The 15426-nt window shown below is 41.1% G+C and overlaps 2 protein-coding genes across 2 annotated transcripts in view; both read left to right on the top strand.

Moving 5' to 3' along the window:
* The first annotated feature begins 630 nt into the window (after positions 1-630).
* Positions 631-8065, top strand: IL22RA1 (interleukin 22 receptor, alpha 1). Its single transcript, XM_010283469.1, has 7 exons — positions 631-833; positions 3051-3183; positions 3906-4087; positions 5258-5442; positions 5900-6035; positions 6282-6403; positions 7061-8065. The coding sequence occupies exons 1-7, from the start codon at positions 791-793 to the stop codon at positions 8063-8065; spliced, it is 1806 nt and encodes a 601-aa protein (XP_010281771.1). The 5' UTR covers positions 631-790.
* A 5127-nt stretch (positions 8066-13192) lies between these two features.
* MYOM3 (myomesin 3) overlaps positions 13193-15426 on the top strand; it is a 28145-nt gene continuing 25911 nt past the window's right edge. Inside the window, exon 1 of the mRNA XM_010283468.1 lies at positions 13193-13402. The gene's annotated coding sequence lies outside the window, so the exon portion shown is untranslated. The remainder of the gene's footprint in view (positions 13403-15426) is intronic.

Below are 15426 nucleotides of genomic sequence, written 5' to 3'. Positions count from 1 at the left end.
CTCAAAACAGAGCCTTATATTGTAAGAAGCCACAAAAATGAACCGTAGGTCTACAGCAGCCTCTGAGAAAAGCCATGGGACAGCACGTGCTCCTCCTACAGAAGGGCTACCTCAGTTCTATGTCAAATGAAAGAACCTCCTGGAGTGCAGAGTCATGGCAGACTTGAGGAGCTCATGCTCTGCCCAGTATGCAGCAGGGCTACATGCTAGTCATTTGGCTCTCATCCATGCCCAGTAGGAACAATAGAAGAGCTTAAAAACTAGTGATTTGTCTGACTTTCATTTTAAGAAAGTATTTAGAGGTATTTCTTAAGGAAATAGGTGTCTTGCTTGCAGCAGTTATAAAACAGTGAACAGCACTAAGTTTTAATTTCTAGAGTTTTAACAAGTCAGAGTTACCTGACCAGAAAAGTAAGACCCAAAACTGAGAAACCTCAGTTAGGGCTTTCAGGCAGGAAGCTCTTTATCAGCAAAATGGTATTTGGCTCTCTTTCAAAAGCTGGGGTTTTTCTCAGCCTCTGGCTTGTGCACCTTTGTACAGCTAGGTGTGCATACTCAGAAGGGGAGAGGTGCTCCTGTTGCCACTCTTACAGTCTGTTTTACACATGCGCACAGGTCTTTACCTGGTGATCTCAGATCTGAATGCAGGTGGGATAGTAGCTCTGCAGCCTGTTACTGGGCAACAAATCCAACCTGGCCTCACAAACAAGAGTTTAGCTCTTGTAAAAGGTGATTCACTTGCACACAGGATCAACTGCTTGCTCTTCCAGCCCAGCTTGCATAGTTATTCATGAAGCAACTTCTGATCGTCTTGGCTGTATTTTCAGTGGTTGGTGAGTCCTGACTTCTCCTTTCCTATCACTGACAGTGGTTGTTTCTGTTTGATCCTGTAGTATGGGAGGTAGTTCAATCATGTTTACTGAAAAAAGACCTAAAGAATGAGCTGTTGTCTGAGGTTGTTCAAAAGCTCTCTTTTGTGTTGCTCTCACTCTTTAATATTTTCAAAATGCTGTTGATGTGCTCAGTGCTTTAAGGATAAGTAGGGAGCACAAGAGACTCCTCTTCAAAGCGTTTGCTGATGATGTGTTTCAACACAAATCCTACAGGAGTAAAGGATATTCACTGATTTCAGGGGGCTTTGGACCAGTCCCCCTGTGTCTTAAGCAGAGACGCAAATGAATACAACAGCAGCCCTGATTTTGAAAGAGATACAAACAAATAATGTATCCCTAAAAGCCATTTAATCCTAATCCAGGTGTGGCAAACTCACTCCTGGGTAAATCAAGGATAAACTTGCTGTTTTCAAATGCCAGCTTTTCAGCAGGCAACCTTATCATTCATCTGTTCTTATGTCCGTGATCTTATACTGTACAGAAGACACCTTCAGAAACTTCTGAAACAGAGGGGATTTCACACTGTGAAATATCCAGTTTTTTCTCTGCCCACACTTGACTGTGCTTGTATTATGCTGCTTTGCTTAACTGTGTTTTAGTATGGATAAATGTGGGAAGACGGGAAAGTTCCTACTTCTGATATGATCAGAGTATCGGTGACTCAGCTTTCATGGTGCCCAGACAGGGAAACTCACCCACTTCATACTGACTGCTGCATTTCTGCCTCCTCAGGAAGATGCTGCTGAGCCTTGCATGAGCAGTTGCAAGTGCTGAACTGCAGATGAGTTCAGGTCAAAATCTGGACTAGACTGTAATCCATTTCTGTGTCGCTTCCCTGCAAAAATGCCATGCACAAGAGTGAGAACTGGATCTGTCTTTATTGCCTTTTTATCCTCCTATACAGCACACCAGTTTAAACTGCTGACAGTCCATTCTCCATGGAGGCAGCTGGAGGGAAAGCTTGCAGCGAGGATCCAGGAACTGATGTGGTTTAGTCCATGCTCCACCACAACTGCTCAGTGTGATCTTGTTGAAGTCATCCCCATTCTGGTCCTCAGTTTTCCCATCTGTAAAATGGTGCTACTTTTACTTGCTTATCACATATTTTTTTCCTGAGGACTCATTGATTTTGAGTGTCCATTTACAAGCACCATAATGGGACTGTTCATTTTCAGCAAGTGCAGGCTGAAACTCATGCAAATTCAAGGTGTTTATCAATACTGCAAACCAAGAGTTGTGTAATGTTTAAACTATCTATCTTTGTGTCTATAATTTGAATTTACAGAGCTTATCAATTCTGAAGGTTACTCTCCAAGTTAGAAAGCCTCGTGAATCTTCAAGGAAGATTCAGAAAGTTTTGCACTGTGTATTGTCCTGACAGGAGAGAGCCAAACGTCTCTAGGACACTCTTCTGCAGCGCCTGCTCAGAGCCAGTTTGTTGCAGGTGGATCATGGCGATATTCTGCCCTACAGAGGCAGCTCAGACCAGGGCCATGTTTGTCAGGGGCAGGTGATATTTCTGCTTGCCAAAGCCAGAACCCATCCTCTGTGGGGAAGAGGCACAGGGCTCAGAGAGCAGGGAGCTGAGGGATTTGTTTGCCTTCACCCTGGCACACCCAGATCAGAGTCCAGGCATCAGGTCTTTGTGTGTCACTCTGTACAGGCTGTCTCCATCCAATAAAACATGGAGCACGAGACGTTAATGACAGTCACATCTCCACTGATATGAAACTGATCTCAGCATACTACTTCCCTGAGTATGGGCAGAAAGCAGAGACATTCATAGACATGAATCTAGCCTTAAAAACAGGTGGTTGTTCTTAGTTTTCCAGCCATTTAACTGCTTTAAAAGAAACCTGATAAGGAACTCAAAGATTCTCTTTCTGACTCTAAGTTTTTTAAGTCTTTCTGTAAATATTCCTGATTTACATTTCTTTGGGATGAGTCAACAATTTGCAAGGTGTATACAGTGATGTGTGCACGGTTTGAACTCCTGTTCTGTTCAAGATTCTGCTTTGCAGCCCACCTCTAGCAAACTGGAATTAGCATGCCTGATACTTCTGTTCACTAAAAGGCTGAACAGCATTGGACCCATATTCATCTGAGGGCTGAGATGCCAGAATATGCATTTTAATACTAGTTTCTTTGCTCCTCTAGGCTTTGTGACTACAGAGAGGTCATCATGTCTGAAACATGCAGCATTTTCTTCTACAAACTTTGAGAATATCCTGACATGGGAAACTGAAGCAGATATTCCCCCTGGCACTGTATTTGATGTCCAATATAAACAGTATGTGAAGTTTGCTTCTTTTTGGACTTCTGTTGTTCTTAAGGCCACTGTTCCTAGAGAGAGAGGGCCAAGAAACAAAAGTAGGTTTTGCTGTTTCTGCTGCTTGTTTTACTGTTATGGAAACGCTTCTGCTTAGACAAGAGCTCAGTAAAGGACAGGATTATCCAAACTGGTAGATGGTGTTCAGTTAAATAATTACTTTTACACCTTGGGTTGCCAGCTTTACTCCATTACTGAACTACTCTTTGCCTTCAGCAACTTCCTTCTCTCTATTCTGTAGTTTCCTCACCTGTAAATACAGGTAATAGCAATTGTCTTCCTCTGGTTCACTCACTAGACCTAAGAGAAATCAAACCAATGCTTCACAATAGCATTGTTGCCTTTGGCTAAGTCTGCAAACTCTGCAGCAAACTTGCATGCAATCATTCAGTGTCAGAGATGGGCAAAGAACTGCGGGGTCGCTGACTCACAGGACATTCCTCTATGTGCCTTGAAATAAACTGCACTTCCTCAAGGCAATATCCATGCAGAAGCCATCAATGGGAACAGCTTAAGGGCTGCAGTCCAGGGGAAGTTGCTCTGCCATTATGCCACTTGCTAATTGCAGTAATGAATTAAAAAACTACTTAGAGTTGGCAAAACAGCCTGTTTGGATCATTTTGGAGAAGGGTTGTATTGCATCTGTTCTACCAAACAGTCTAAAAGCTTTTTTTTGTTCTAAGGTATGGAGAAAAGTCCTGGCTTAACAAGCATGAGTGCCAGAGTATCACGCAGCCTTTCTGCAATCTCACTCGTGAAACAGAAAACTTCACGGAGCTTTACTACGCCAGGGTGAGGGCCACTGGCCAGAACTACTGCTCCTCCAACTGGGTGCGCTCAGAAAGATTTGAACCCAGAAAAGAGAGTACGTACCACTGCTGAAATCTATTAAATCCTGGTTGCTAGGGATTCATTCCAAGTCTCACTGACGTTTTCCTCTAATTTCAGTTTTGCAAGACAGTGCTTGCTTGTTACTGGGCAAGGAGGCAAATGAGCAAATGGGCAGGGCCTTCTCTGAGGTCCAACACTAAAGTGAGATTAGAGGAGAAAAGGAAAAGCCAGATGTCCTTCAAGGAAGAATTGCTATTAAGGCTGATGAGAGGTAGAAGTAAAATAGTAGGAGGCGTCACAGGCACCTGAGAACAGCCAGTAATACAGTCATAGAAGCTATGAAATGTGAACTCCTGAAAATCAGGATAAGTAACCAGACCCATGGATATTTAATGTTCCCAACCCCTAAGTGAGCTCTACCACAGACATACAACATAGCCTTTGGCAATTCTCTTATTGGCTCTGTGACTAAAATTTTCCCACTGCACATTTGTCAAAAATTCAAGGTGGCATTAGCAGTCAATGATTATGAAAAGCCTTCAGATCTGTGCATGGAATAAGCTATGAAAGAGCCATAAGTTGTTTTGATCATTAAACATTCACTTTTCATTGCAGCATAAGCATTAGCACCCACAGTGAGGTGATCCTATCCCCCGAGCAATGCATTTCAGTTTGATTCAGTTCTCAAGCTACATGACCTTGGTGGAATACTGAATGCTGCTTTTAAATATGCTGCTATAGACTGGGTTAAACTTCTGTTTAAATGTTGGGTATCACATACGCCTTCTGCTGAAGATAAGTGTTGATACAAAAGAGCTGAACTACTCTAAAGACAAAATCTGATGTAGGATGGGAATAGCAATTTAGGTGGCAGTTAACTGAGTGCCCTGTGGTGGGATTTCACACATCACTCACGCATGACGGAGGATGTCCCTGTGCAGGACAGCGAAGCAACATGGAAGCAGTGAGAATTTCTAGGGACAAACGCTGGCTAAAGGTAGCAGAACCTGGGGGAAGACAGTATCTCCAGTTGCCTGATTTTTCTTATGCTCAATGAAATATGGCTCAAATACTTTTTTGCATATAAACAGAATTAATAATTTACAGTGAGTCTGGGGTGTGTGTATAAGATGTCTATAAGATGATCTGATAACGGATCAGCTTTAATCTTATCAGCTGACACTTCCTGTTCTGTCTTTTCTAGCTATTATTGGAGCACCAGAAGTGGAGTATATTCCTTATGTACGGTCCATAAAGTTTCTTATACGGCCCCCCTATACTCCACTGAGAGGTGAGGATGACCGCCAGCTAACTGTAGAGGACATTTATAGCAAATTTGGTGCTGTTGATTATCACTTAACAATATTCAACCAAAGGACACACCAAAAGGTAAAGCACAACCTCATGCCACCAGCCCACTGACTTTTGTGAATCACATTTCACATAAGATGGAGAAGGACATCAGAGCTTATACATGATGGATGAGATTTCTGATGTACAGGGGAAAGTCTCAGAGTCTTTGGCTCTCAGTAGATGAGAGGAACTTTAAGCATTCCTCTAAAATTCTGGAAGAGAAATTGGAGTTTCCCAGAGTACTGTATAAGTAGCAAAAAGTAAAACTGTGGGTGATTAAAAAAAAGAATGACTTAATTAGTTCAAGTCTTATGGAAGTGAAATGCAAAAATTTAATACAGTAACAGTAGAAAGTAAATTATATATTTAGAATTCCATATATACAGAATTATTATAGTAAATAAAAATTTATGCTGAATTTTGCAATCTGATCTGAAGAAAATGTATGCATTCAATCTTTCTAAACTACAGAATTTGCCTTTATTTTAAATAGTGGACAAAGAATGAGCACAACAAAGAATTTGAAGTTCTCAACTTGGACCCAGACACTGAATATAATGGAACAGTATACATGTATCTCCTCCAGAGAAGCAGCAAAGCTCAAGTATTTTGGGTTAAAACACTAGCAGGTGAGGCTGTTATCTCTGCTCACTTAAAAGTCCAGCTGGGATACTGGATGCACAAGAGACTAACTTTCAGCTGGTATAAAATAACAAAGTCTTGACAAAGATATGGAAGCAACACTGACTTTCCAAATTTAAAAATCTAGTCCTGTAAGATTAGACCTATAGCATAATTTAGCTAATCCCATGCAGTTTTTCTAATCCAACTGTTTGAAGCTACATTTTCCACTTTTTCTCTTCTCCACTAACCAGACAATACATGGCTTCTCTACTGTTTCGTGGCACTTGTGTTCTGTGCTGGACTGGTGTTTGCTGCAATCAGCTATGTGATCTATAAATACGTCAAGCAACACAGTGCACAGCCTATGTCTTTGGTAAGTGTTCCTAAGCCATTGCAACAAATCTTTAAAATGCTCAGGACAATGTGCATGCACCTAAAAAGCATTGCTAATTGAGGAGGATGAATGAGCAGACAAGAGCATTGTCCAGGCAATCATTTCAGACTACTGGCAAGTTTAAATCTGGTCATCCTGCTACAGGTAGAGAAAATTTGTTACAGGGAGTTGTTAAAGTAAGACAGCAAGGATGCCTGCAAATTTGAAGAATCTTGGTTATTCTATTAAAGAAAATAAATTGTGTATATCGTCCCTAGAGGAGAGCAGGGCTCTATACTAATATATTAGAACAGCTCTCAAAATCACAGACCCTCAGATGTTCCCTTTCTTCTGAAATTTTCAAAAGTTTTTTAAGATTTTTGTTTCCAATTATTAAGCAACCCACTGGCAGTTTGATTTACACATTTTAGGATTGCACAGTTGCCCTGGTGCATAATGAGAGACATCTGTATTCCTTTGAAGCGTCATTCCCCAGGAGAAAAAAACAAGAGTTCTTTTGTCAACAGAGCAGATCCCTGGTAGTCATTACTGGCTTTTACTGATAGTTCTCCAAAGAAAAATTTAAAGAATCTAAAGCAAACCTTCAAAGTCACAGCTTCTTGTTATTAATTCATGTTTGTCTATCTACTTCAACAGGACTTCAGGGGGATTTCATCATTCCAGCCTCTTACACTGACAGTGGAACATATTATAAAGCCCATTAATTTAACCAAACCTTCACTTCTCATCCCTGAAGTGCAGTTGCCACAGATCAGCCAACATTTGGACAGAGCACTGGAGCCACCATGGTCTTTCTGTCCACCAGAAACTGCCTATCAGCAACAGAGAGATGTACCGACATTCCGGCTGCCCACTCAGCCACCCTGCTTGGCAAGCACAGCTCCTACTGGTTATGCTCCTCAAATAGTTGAGCAAAGCGTTCCTACTGCCATGTCCAGCAAAATTCTGCCCCTAACCTACGGGGTATGTGTCAAAGGCACAGACCACATTGACAAGAAGAATTTGCAGCCAAACCAAAGACTAAAGGAAGTTTCTCCAGATAGTTTTGTTGATGGAAAGCCCATAACCCCGATGCAGGGTAAAAGCTGCAGCCATTGGAGTGATAAAAAACAGAGGCCAAACCTGGCATTGTGGAACTGCAGTGACACAAGAGAGTCAGTTCTCTTACAGGGGAGCCCTGGGCAAACACAACAACTGCTGTTGCAGACTGAAGGGATGGAAAGTAAAGTGCAGGTACCTCAGCTGTCACTGTCTTTGCTGGAACAAGGAGGATGCTATAGACAACAGAGAGCAGAACTGCCGCTGGTAATGTCTTCAGTGAAAGTTGACACAGACTATGTTCCAGAGGATAAACCGCTGCCACCTCTATCAGCAGCTCTCCTCCTCTCAGTCGGCAGTGGTAACAACTTCCCTGAAGAGGACAATACAGAGCAGTGGATGTTGCCAGATTCATTCTCACATTCTGAAAATAAATTGCAGTTCCCAGAGACTCAAGGAGCAACAAAGGAGCTAGGCTGCACAAAACTGAATAATGTTGTGGCCCAAAACACTATCTCAGACCAAGACAATGGCATTCCTCTCATTATGCTCTTCAAAGACTTGGATTTAAAAGTATTGTGGCATCATGATGAAAACACATAATTTTATTAGGATGACTTGATGATATTAAAATCCAGATTATGTTTGCTTGCATGAAAAGAAGCCTACCCTGCAAACAGTGCAATGCAAATAAACATAGCTAATCTTGGATGTATTAACATGGCACAGAGTTGTCAAACTGTTTCCACTATTGTTCTGTTGTGGAGATAGGTACCTTTACCAACACAATTACTTCTTGGTATGCTGCAATACTGTATCTCTGCACTTAAATAACAGGCCTTTATTTCTTGCATATTCTTCAAATTTCTTATGAATTGGACTAGTTTAAAAGCTGAGTTAAGATTCAAGTTCAAATTCCAGATCCAGTTTACCAAAAATTTAGCAAAATTCACAATAGAAACCATATTTGCTCTTTACCAACACCAAAGATCCAGATGCAAGATATATCCACCCTTTGAAGAAATTCAGGTGCAGATGTATGCAAATGTAAAAGAATTAAATGTATCATGGTACAGTAAAAGAATTAAATATATATTGGTGTTCTACCCTTGGATATATGATTTGTGCAAAGCAACAGGCTACTTCCATGAAATGGACTTTGCCTTTAAAGCAGTCATTGAAACCATGGTAATAGATCCTGATGCAGCAATTCTGTGAAACTACATGTACCCTGTACTGCTGTGCTCTTTAATGCGTGTAGAAAGATAAAGCCTTTTTCATCTCCGCAACAGATTAATGCAGTCTGGGCCCAGTTCTGACATATTTCTCGTATGTTGCTCATTTCTTCTCTGAAATAGTCACACATTCTCTTCTTCTCTTGAAATCCCCAGGGACGAAGCAGCTAGGATCACATTCCATGTAGGCAGGAATGTGAGGATTTACACTATCCTCAGTTCAGCCCTCAATCTCAATTTATATGAATCTCAATTCATGCATTCAGTAATCTAGGGAGGTCTTGAGCTGCTTCCTCCCACTCTTCACTGACACTATCGATGAGAAACATGCTCCATTTGCAGACAGAGAGGAATCTATGATTGCAGAGCCATTCTCTGCTCCTGTTACCAGCACACCCACCTCCAGGGCTGGAATGAACCAAAACCAATGTAAACTGAGAGCCAAATTCCTTTAGCACTGCACCTTTACCAAATGCAAGCTAAATGGTATTTATTCAGAGGACAGAGGCGGCAGTTATTTTTCATTCTGAGGAAAGCATAGTGTTGATTTCCACTGATGTGGTGAAAAAGTGTGAGTGTCTGATGACATCAGCTTTAGAGAGGAACTGAAACCATTTACAGGAATAAGTAAGGCTTTGAACGGTATGGGGAAGTACTCCCTTGAAGAGCACTGCCAGAGAAATGCCTGCAAGAAGCAAAACTCAGCTGTTCTCACCATGACCACACTTAGGTGTTTTCTCCGTCCAGGGAAGCTGAAGCTAAAGGCTAAATTCCACTTGCATTGGTGTGATTTTGCAAATAAACTGTAGCCTCATGAAGTAAAGGGGTTTGATGATTAAACCCAGGATTAAAGGAATAGTCTTAGAAACTTTACAAGCAAAGGTTCAGCTCCTAGCTGCGGCATCAATAACAAACAAAGCACTATAGCCATGTCATATGAGGCCAAAAGTTCGAAATGCCAGATGTGGTGAAGAAGTGTCATGTCACAGGGTATAAAAGGTATGAATATGTGCATGGTCTGGGCAGCAACCCAGAAGGACATTTCCATTGTGCTAGCTTTACTTCATACCATCCAGGATCAAAGGTTTTGTGGAATGTCATTTGAGCTGTTTCATGTACTATGTCCAAGCTATACCATGAAAAACAATACACACAGAAACGCTGCAGTTGTAGGCATTACAGCAGACCAGCTGTGTTGTTTCCAAGGAGTGCAAGATCCCAAGGGTAACATTCTGCCCCACTAACTCCCCGCACTGAGAGGCTGCATTTCAAGCCAGTGATGCCAATTACCTTATTCAGCGTTGCCTGTGGGCTGCATATCTTGTGTCAACAACATTCCCAGTGATGCTACTCAGGGAATAATCAGATGCCACAATGTCAGCATTTTGGCTCATGTTGTGAAATATAACCCTCAGCACAGGGTCAGTATGGGCAGCGTAGTGTGGAAGGGAAGGGGACCTTAGGAAAGCGTTTGAAGATGCTGCTAAAAAATACAACATTTCCTATTTAAAACCTTTTCAAATCCCTCTGCGCACCCCCTGTCACAGGATCTGATCATGTCCAGCCCTTCATAAATGTATCATCTTGGTGCTGCAGGAGGAGAGATGGGAACTGAGGCGCAGAAAGCCTAGGACCAAATTTTTAGCATATATGTAGGTACCCAAAATGCAAAGTGTCCCACAGCTGGGATGTCGCTCTCTTCTTCAGGCACCTTAAATATGTTAAAAGCTAGATTGCCTCTGATTACACTCAAAGGCTGCATATGGCAGGAATGATCTTAAATGCTTAGAATGCAGCTATTGCCCCATCCTATCCTCGTCTCTTCTACCCCTAACAGCAGCAGCTGTAATGAACAGGGAACACAGGCAAGAGAACGAGTCTGTAAGCTATGCCTTAACGAGATGAGTGACAAGCAATAGTCTCAACTTCCTGCTCTGATCACGGCTAAGTCAATATTTATCTTTTAGGCCTTGATATATTAAGCAGGAGGAGATCGATTCTTGTCTCATGAGGCACCTCTTGAATTTAACAGGAAGATCATCACTTATAAAGCAATTTCTCTTTGGAAAAGCTTTGAAAGAGATGTCGCTATTGAGATTTATTGTATCTATGCAAGGAAAGTGTTCATCCATCCATGTGCTGACCTTATTGCCTTCTGCTTCATTGCTTTTCATCATCAAATTGATAGCCTTGTTAATTTCAAAATGCACCACAGCAAACAGCTACAGTAGGATATAATTATCTCATTCTCTATAAGGATGTTTTCAAACCAAGAGCAGGATTTCAGCATTGTTTCAAAGGTCTTCCTATGCAAGCCACCTGTATCTAACATCACACTGTTTCTTATTTATCTTGACTTTTCCAGATAACAGTTTAGATAGCTCTAGATAATAAAAAGTAGAAGTGCCTTGCCACAAAGACCCTGCTTATTCCTAGGCAGATGTCACCATGATGACACGTGAGCATTGCAGTTCCAGTTGTCACAAGGATACCAGCGTAGCAGGTGGCAGCTGTAACCCTATAGCGAAGTGTTACTCTTTGTCTTCTCAGCTAAATCTGGGAGCTGTCACTTAGCCACTCCTCACACCAGCAGCCCTGCTCATAGCTCACCAGGGATCCTTGCGTAGGGGTGAACATATTGCTGCAGACCCAGGCTCACGTTCTCCCTCGTTATTTGCTTGCTATTTGTTTTGGCATTGAAAGGCGCCCTGTTTGAAGACTATAGAAAATCACCACTGATTTTTTAACATGTTCTTTGAGGAAAATTTTACTCAAGGAACAAATTAAAATTTCCAAATTCTGGAGACAGAAGGAAGCAGAGCTGAGGGCAGCTCTGAAAGTAGTAGGGACTCTGATAAAACAGACTTTATATCTTAACTCTGGCATCACATTGGCCTAATGGTGTTGCTGTTGGTGATGGGGAGGTATGATGCAGCTGAACTACGTGAAAAAACTTTCCCAGCAGCTGGATCACAGTGCTAACCAGTGGCCTTACACCTGCTGGTTCAGAGGATTTCAAATGTCCATGTATATCTTCTTTCTTCTCTGGCTGAGAGAACAATGAGAGCTGTGAGACATGATTATAAGAGATTTTGTAAGAAAAAGGTGACAAAAGTAGTCAAAGATTTGAAACAGCAGCCATATGAGGAGAGCATAAGTTAAGACTCTTCTTAAAAAATACAACAGAGGGTTGATATGACAAAGATGAATGAATGTATTAAGCAGAATAGATGATAATTACTCACTACTTCTCATAATACAAAATTCAAGGAAAGCATTCAAGTAGTCATGCAATGGTTCAAAATCAATGAAAGAAGAGTCACTTTGACACTTCTCTTTGACAGCTCAGCTTCTACCAAAACGTATTCAGTCATGCCCCAGTAATACCTGTTTACTGCTTTCTTAGGAATGTCCAAAACAAAGCCACAAAATAAACTTCACACACAGAAGTCCTTGCAATTCTAGTGCTGATCCTGCTGGAGTTCAGCTTTGTTTTATTTGGATGATGAAGGAAACAAAGGTTCTTAGAAATGGATCCTACTGATACGGGCAGAGTGGCTCAAACCATGCCAAATTTGATGGTGGAATTCATTTCCACAAGGCCTTGTGGAGGTCAGAGTCAGAAAGTGTTCAAAAAACAATTAGGCAATTTAACAGGGATAAGACTATTAGCGAAAATAAAGCATTGCGTCTAGCTCAGAAAAAGCTACAGGCCACTCTCAAGAGACAGGATACTGGGCTGAACAGACCTTCAGCTTCATCCAGTATAGCAATTTTATGTTCTTACATATCCTCTTTACAGACTTCCAGCAGCTGTGAGAAGCCCACTACTGATGCGCTGACTCCTCAACTAACAAAAGTTAAAGCTGGAAAACATTTGGCTCACAAACTGGTATTGCAGGCTCAGGGCTTAGCTACTTTCAAACTGTCATTTCTCCTTCTGACACCACAAAAAATATCACCCATTTCTCACATTGCTGGGAAGGGTTTATCCTGAATGCTGAAACTGCAAGCCTATCTTAAATAAATGGAAAAACAGCAGTCTGTTCTTTTACCCTACCCCAGACTCTTAGATACCACCATGGGCAACTGGATATGGAAGCTCACCCACTATTGAGGCAGCAAGCCTTCATTTGCCTGTAAGAAGGAAAGTATTATAGCTGCAGCCAACCAAAACATAAGAGCTGCTGTTAGCTCTGATCTAATTATACACTGACATAATTTGCCTGGAGTTGGCATTCACTAAAGAGACGTCAAAGTAAATGATTTCACTCCATTATGCAGCAATGGCAATGTTAACCCAAGGGAAATTCCTGGAGGAGATTAAAACATTCATAATTCATTTTAGATGCTTTGTGAGCTTCTATCCTAAATGAGCAGACGATAATCCAATACTCTGATGCCTGAATTTTGGAGGCACCTGTCTTTCCTTATATCATTCGGCAAAGGCAGTAATTCACCCGATCTGAAAACAAGTTTGTGATTAGTTGCCATTGCAGTAAACAGCTCCAACTGCATGGGTCTCCCCATTGTCACTGCGATGGCATGGTAGGATGCTATATTTAAGACTCCAGGATGGGCACTCAAACATGGGGAACATTCTTTTGGGGAGAGTCATTCTTAGTGTCATCAACAGGGAGAAGGAAACGCTCCTTTGTCCTTTCTCTTTCATGAGGACAGGCAACCTCGCTGTAGTCTTCACAGGGTGAGTTTGGTTTATCTGTAAATAAACTACTGTTTATAGTAAGATTTTATAAGATCTTCATAGCAGCATCAGTTGTTTTGTATGATCACTTTATTTGAATTGCACTTCAGAAATAGACTGTGCTTCATGATTATATCTGCTTTAAAGTGTAATTACTGTTTTTCCAGTGTTGTTCTTATGAAAATACTGTTTTACTTCATGTAATTCTCACAAGAACCTATTCTGTTTTACTGGTCTGTTTAGAAAAAAATATATTCTCGGATTGAAAATTGTACATTTTAGCAGATCAGAACCCTATCTTTACAATAAACACCAGGTAATATAGCACTGACAATTTTCCAGGGCAAAATAAAAAACATTATATAGCAAAAATTAAACTGGATTGGTAACTATTCAGGAACATGGAAGCAAAGATCTGATGCCCAGTAGTCATTCTGCAGCTGAAATAGTCCTGAAGAGAGTAGTATTCTATGAAATCACAAAGATATTTTTTCCATAAAACCCTGTTTTAATTTCTCTTTCTTATACTTGCTAACATTTATTTGTTTCTTCCGAAGCTAACATCTACTGAGGAAATATTATCGTGATAATTCTGTACTTTCATTTGCATTCTGGGATATTTTGCATTTACCACAACAACTCTGCTTTTCCATACAACTGTGCTTTTCCATGGACTGTTTTTCAGAAATTTGTTTACATTAAGAGAAAATTGTATTACTAGTAAAAGCTGAGGGGTTTGTATTTTTTATCATTCTAGGATTAGAAAGCAGTAAAACTAAAATCCAGGTGCAAAATGTGCCAAGGGAAAATGTCACTAATGGAACATGAGCTAGGAAAAGATTTACAAGTATGTTTGAACAAATACTATTCAGCAACAATTACATTTCCAAAGCTGTTTTTATAAAGTAACCTAAGCTCTTAGAACTTGAAAATCTGAACAGTTCAATCTGAACCAATTGCAGGACAGAATGAGATAAGGAGGGCTACACTTTTAAAATCTACTTTCGTTTAATGCCTACTCATTAGTCAGTGCCTAAAAGCAGCACGCTACTTATTCCCAGAGGAGAAGCTGCAGGAACAGCCTAGTTCTTTACCAGCTAAAGCAGGAGACGGATGGGAGCCAAGAGCACTGATGTTTGCTCCCTATGTCTCACCTGCAGGAGAGGGATGTCTCTGGGAAGGCGTCTCTGGTCACTCTGGGGAAAAATCCTGCTGTTTACTGACCAACTCCTTTAAGGCTACAGTTTTGAAGGATGCTACGTTTTCTTCATGATTTATCAACCTTTTTCCAAGACCTAAGAAGAAACAATTGATCTCTCAGGATGCCCCCAAAGTACTGGATAAAACATTATCCTCTTAAAGTATTGAACTATAACTGTTCTTGTCAGCAGCCTAGATACGCAGATGGGAATACAGGTTGAAGGAGTGCTCTGTTTTGGCAATGGCAACTGGAACTGGTTAGTTCCAAAAATCCATTTGGATTTTCCAATCACCACAGACACCAAGTGATTCTGCACAGCAGCCTGTGTGTTTGTTTCAGCAGCATTGCCTGATCTAACCCCTGGCACATCCAGGCAGGGTCAGAACATGGTGCGATCACAACCTGGTGGCAGGTCACAGGCATCATAGCTACCCCTGCAATACAGCTTCCAGCTAAAAATTTGCTTATTTTCTAAACTTTCCCTCCATATCTCACTGTCTGGTGTTCCATACCTTATTTTCTCCCTAATCTTCCAGGTCTCTCTGATCTCCCTTCTCATGATGCTCCTCATTCATCTGCGTGCTATATTGGGGGTCTGATCTAATGGAGTTCCTTGGAAGAATGTCCACCAGATTTAGAGCACAAGATCAGTCCTAGGAAAACAAATCTAACCACAAAATGCTGCCTACTTACTGTTCTGTTACAGTTTCAGCTGCCTTTAAAGACTTAGTAATTTCTTCATCTGATTCCACTTTTCACAGAAGCATCACGAAACAAACCCCTTTCATAGGCTGAATGCCAAAAGATAGTATTATATGATATA

The sequence above is a fragment of the Phaethon lepturus genome, unplaced genomic scaffold (assembly GCF_000687285.1).
Source record: "Phaethon lepturus isolate BGI_N335 unplaced genomic scaffold, ASM68728v1 scaffold39453, whole genome shotgun sequence".
NCBI classification, from domain to species: Eukaryota; Metazoa; Chordata; class Aves; order Phaethontiformes; family Phaethontidae; genus Phaethon; species Phaethon lepturus.
Note: the sequence above shows the minus strand (reverse complement) of the source record. Positions and strands in the feature narration are given on the sequence as shown.

Coding starts and splice junctions, on each gene's coding strand:
- IL22RA1 (XM_010283469.1), top strand. CDS start 791: ATGAAGCAACTTCTGATCGTCTTGGCTGTATTTTCAGTGGTTG. Junction 6,036..6,281: donor TTGGGTTAAAACACTAGCAG/GTGAGGCTGTTA, acceptor TCCACTAACCAG/ACAATACATGGCTTCTCTAC. Junction 6,404..7,060: donor GTGCACAGCCTATGTCTTTG/GTAAGTGTTCCT, acceptor CTACTTCAACAG/GACTTCAGGGGGATTTCATC.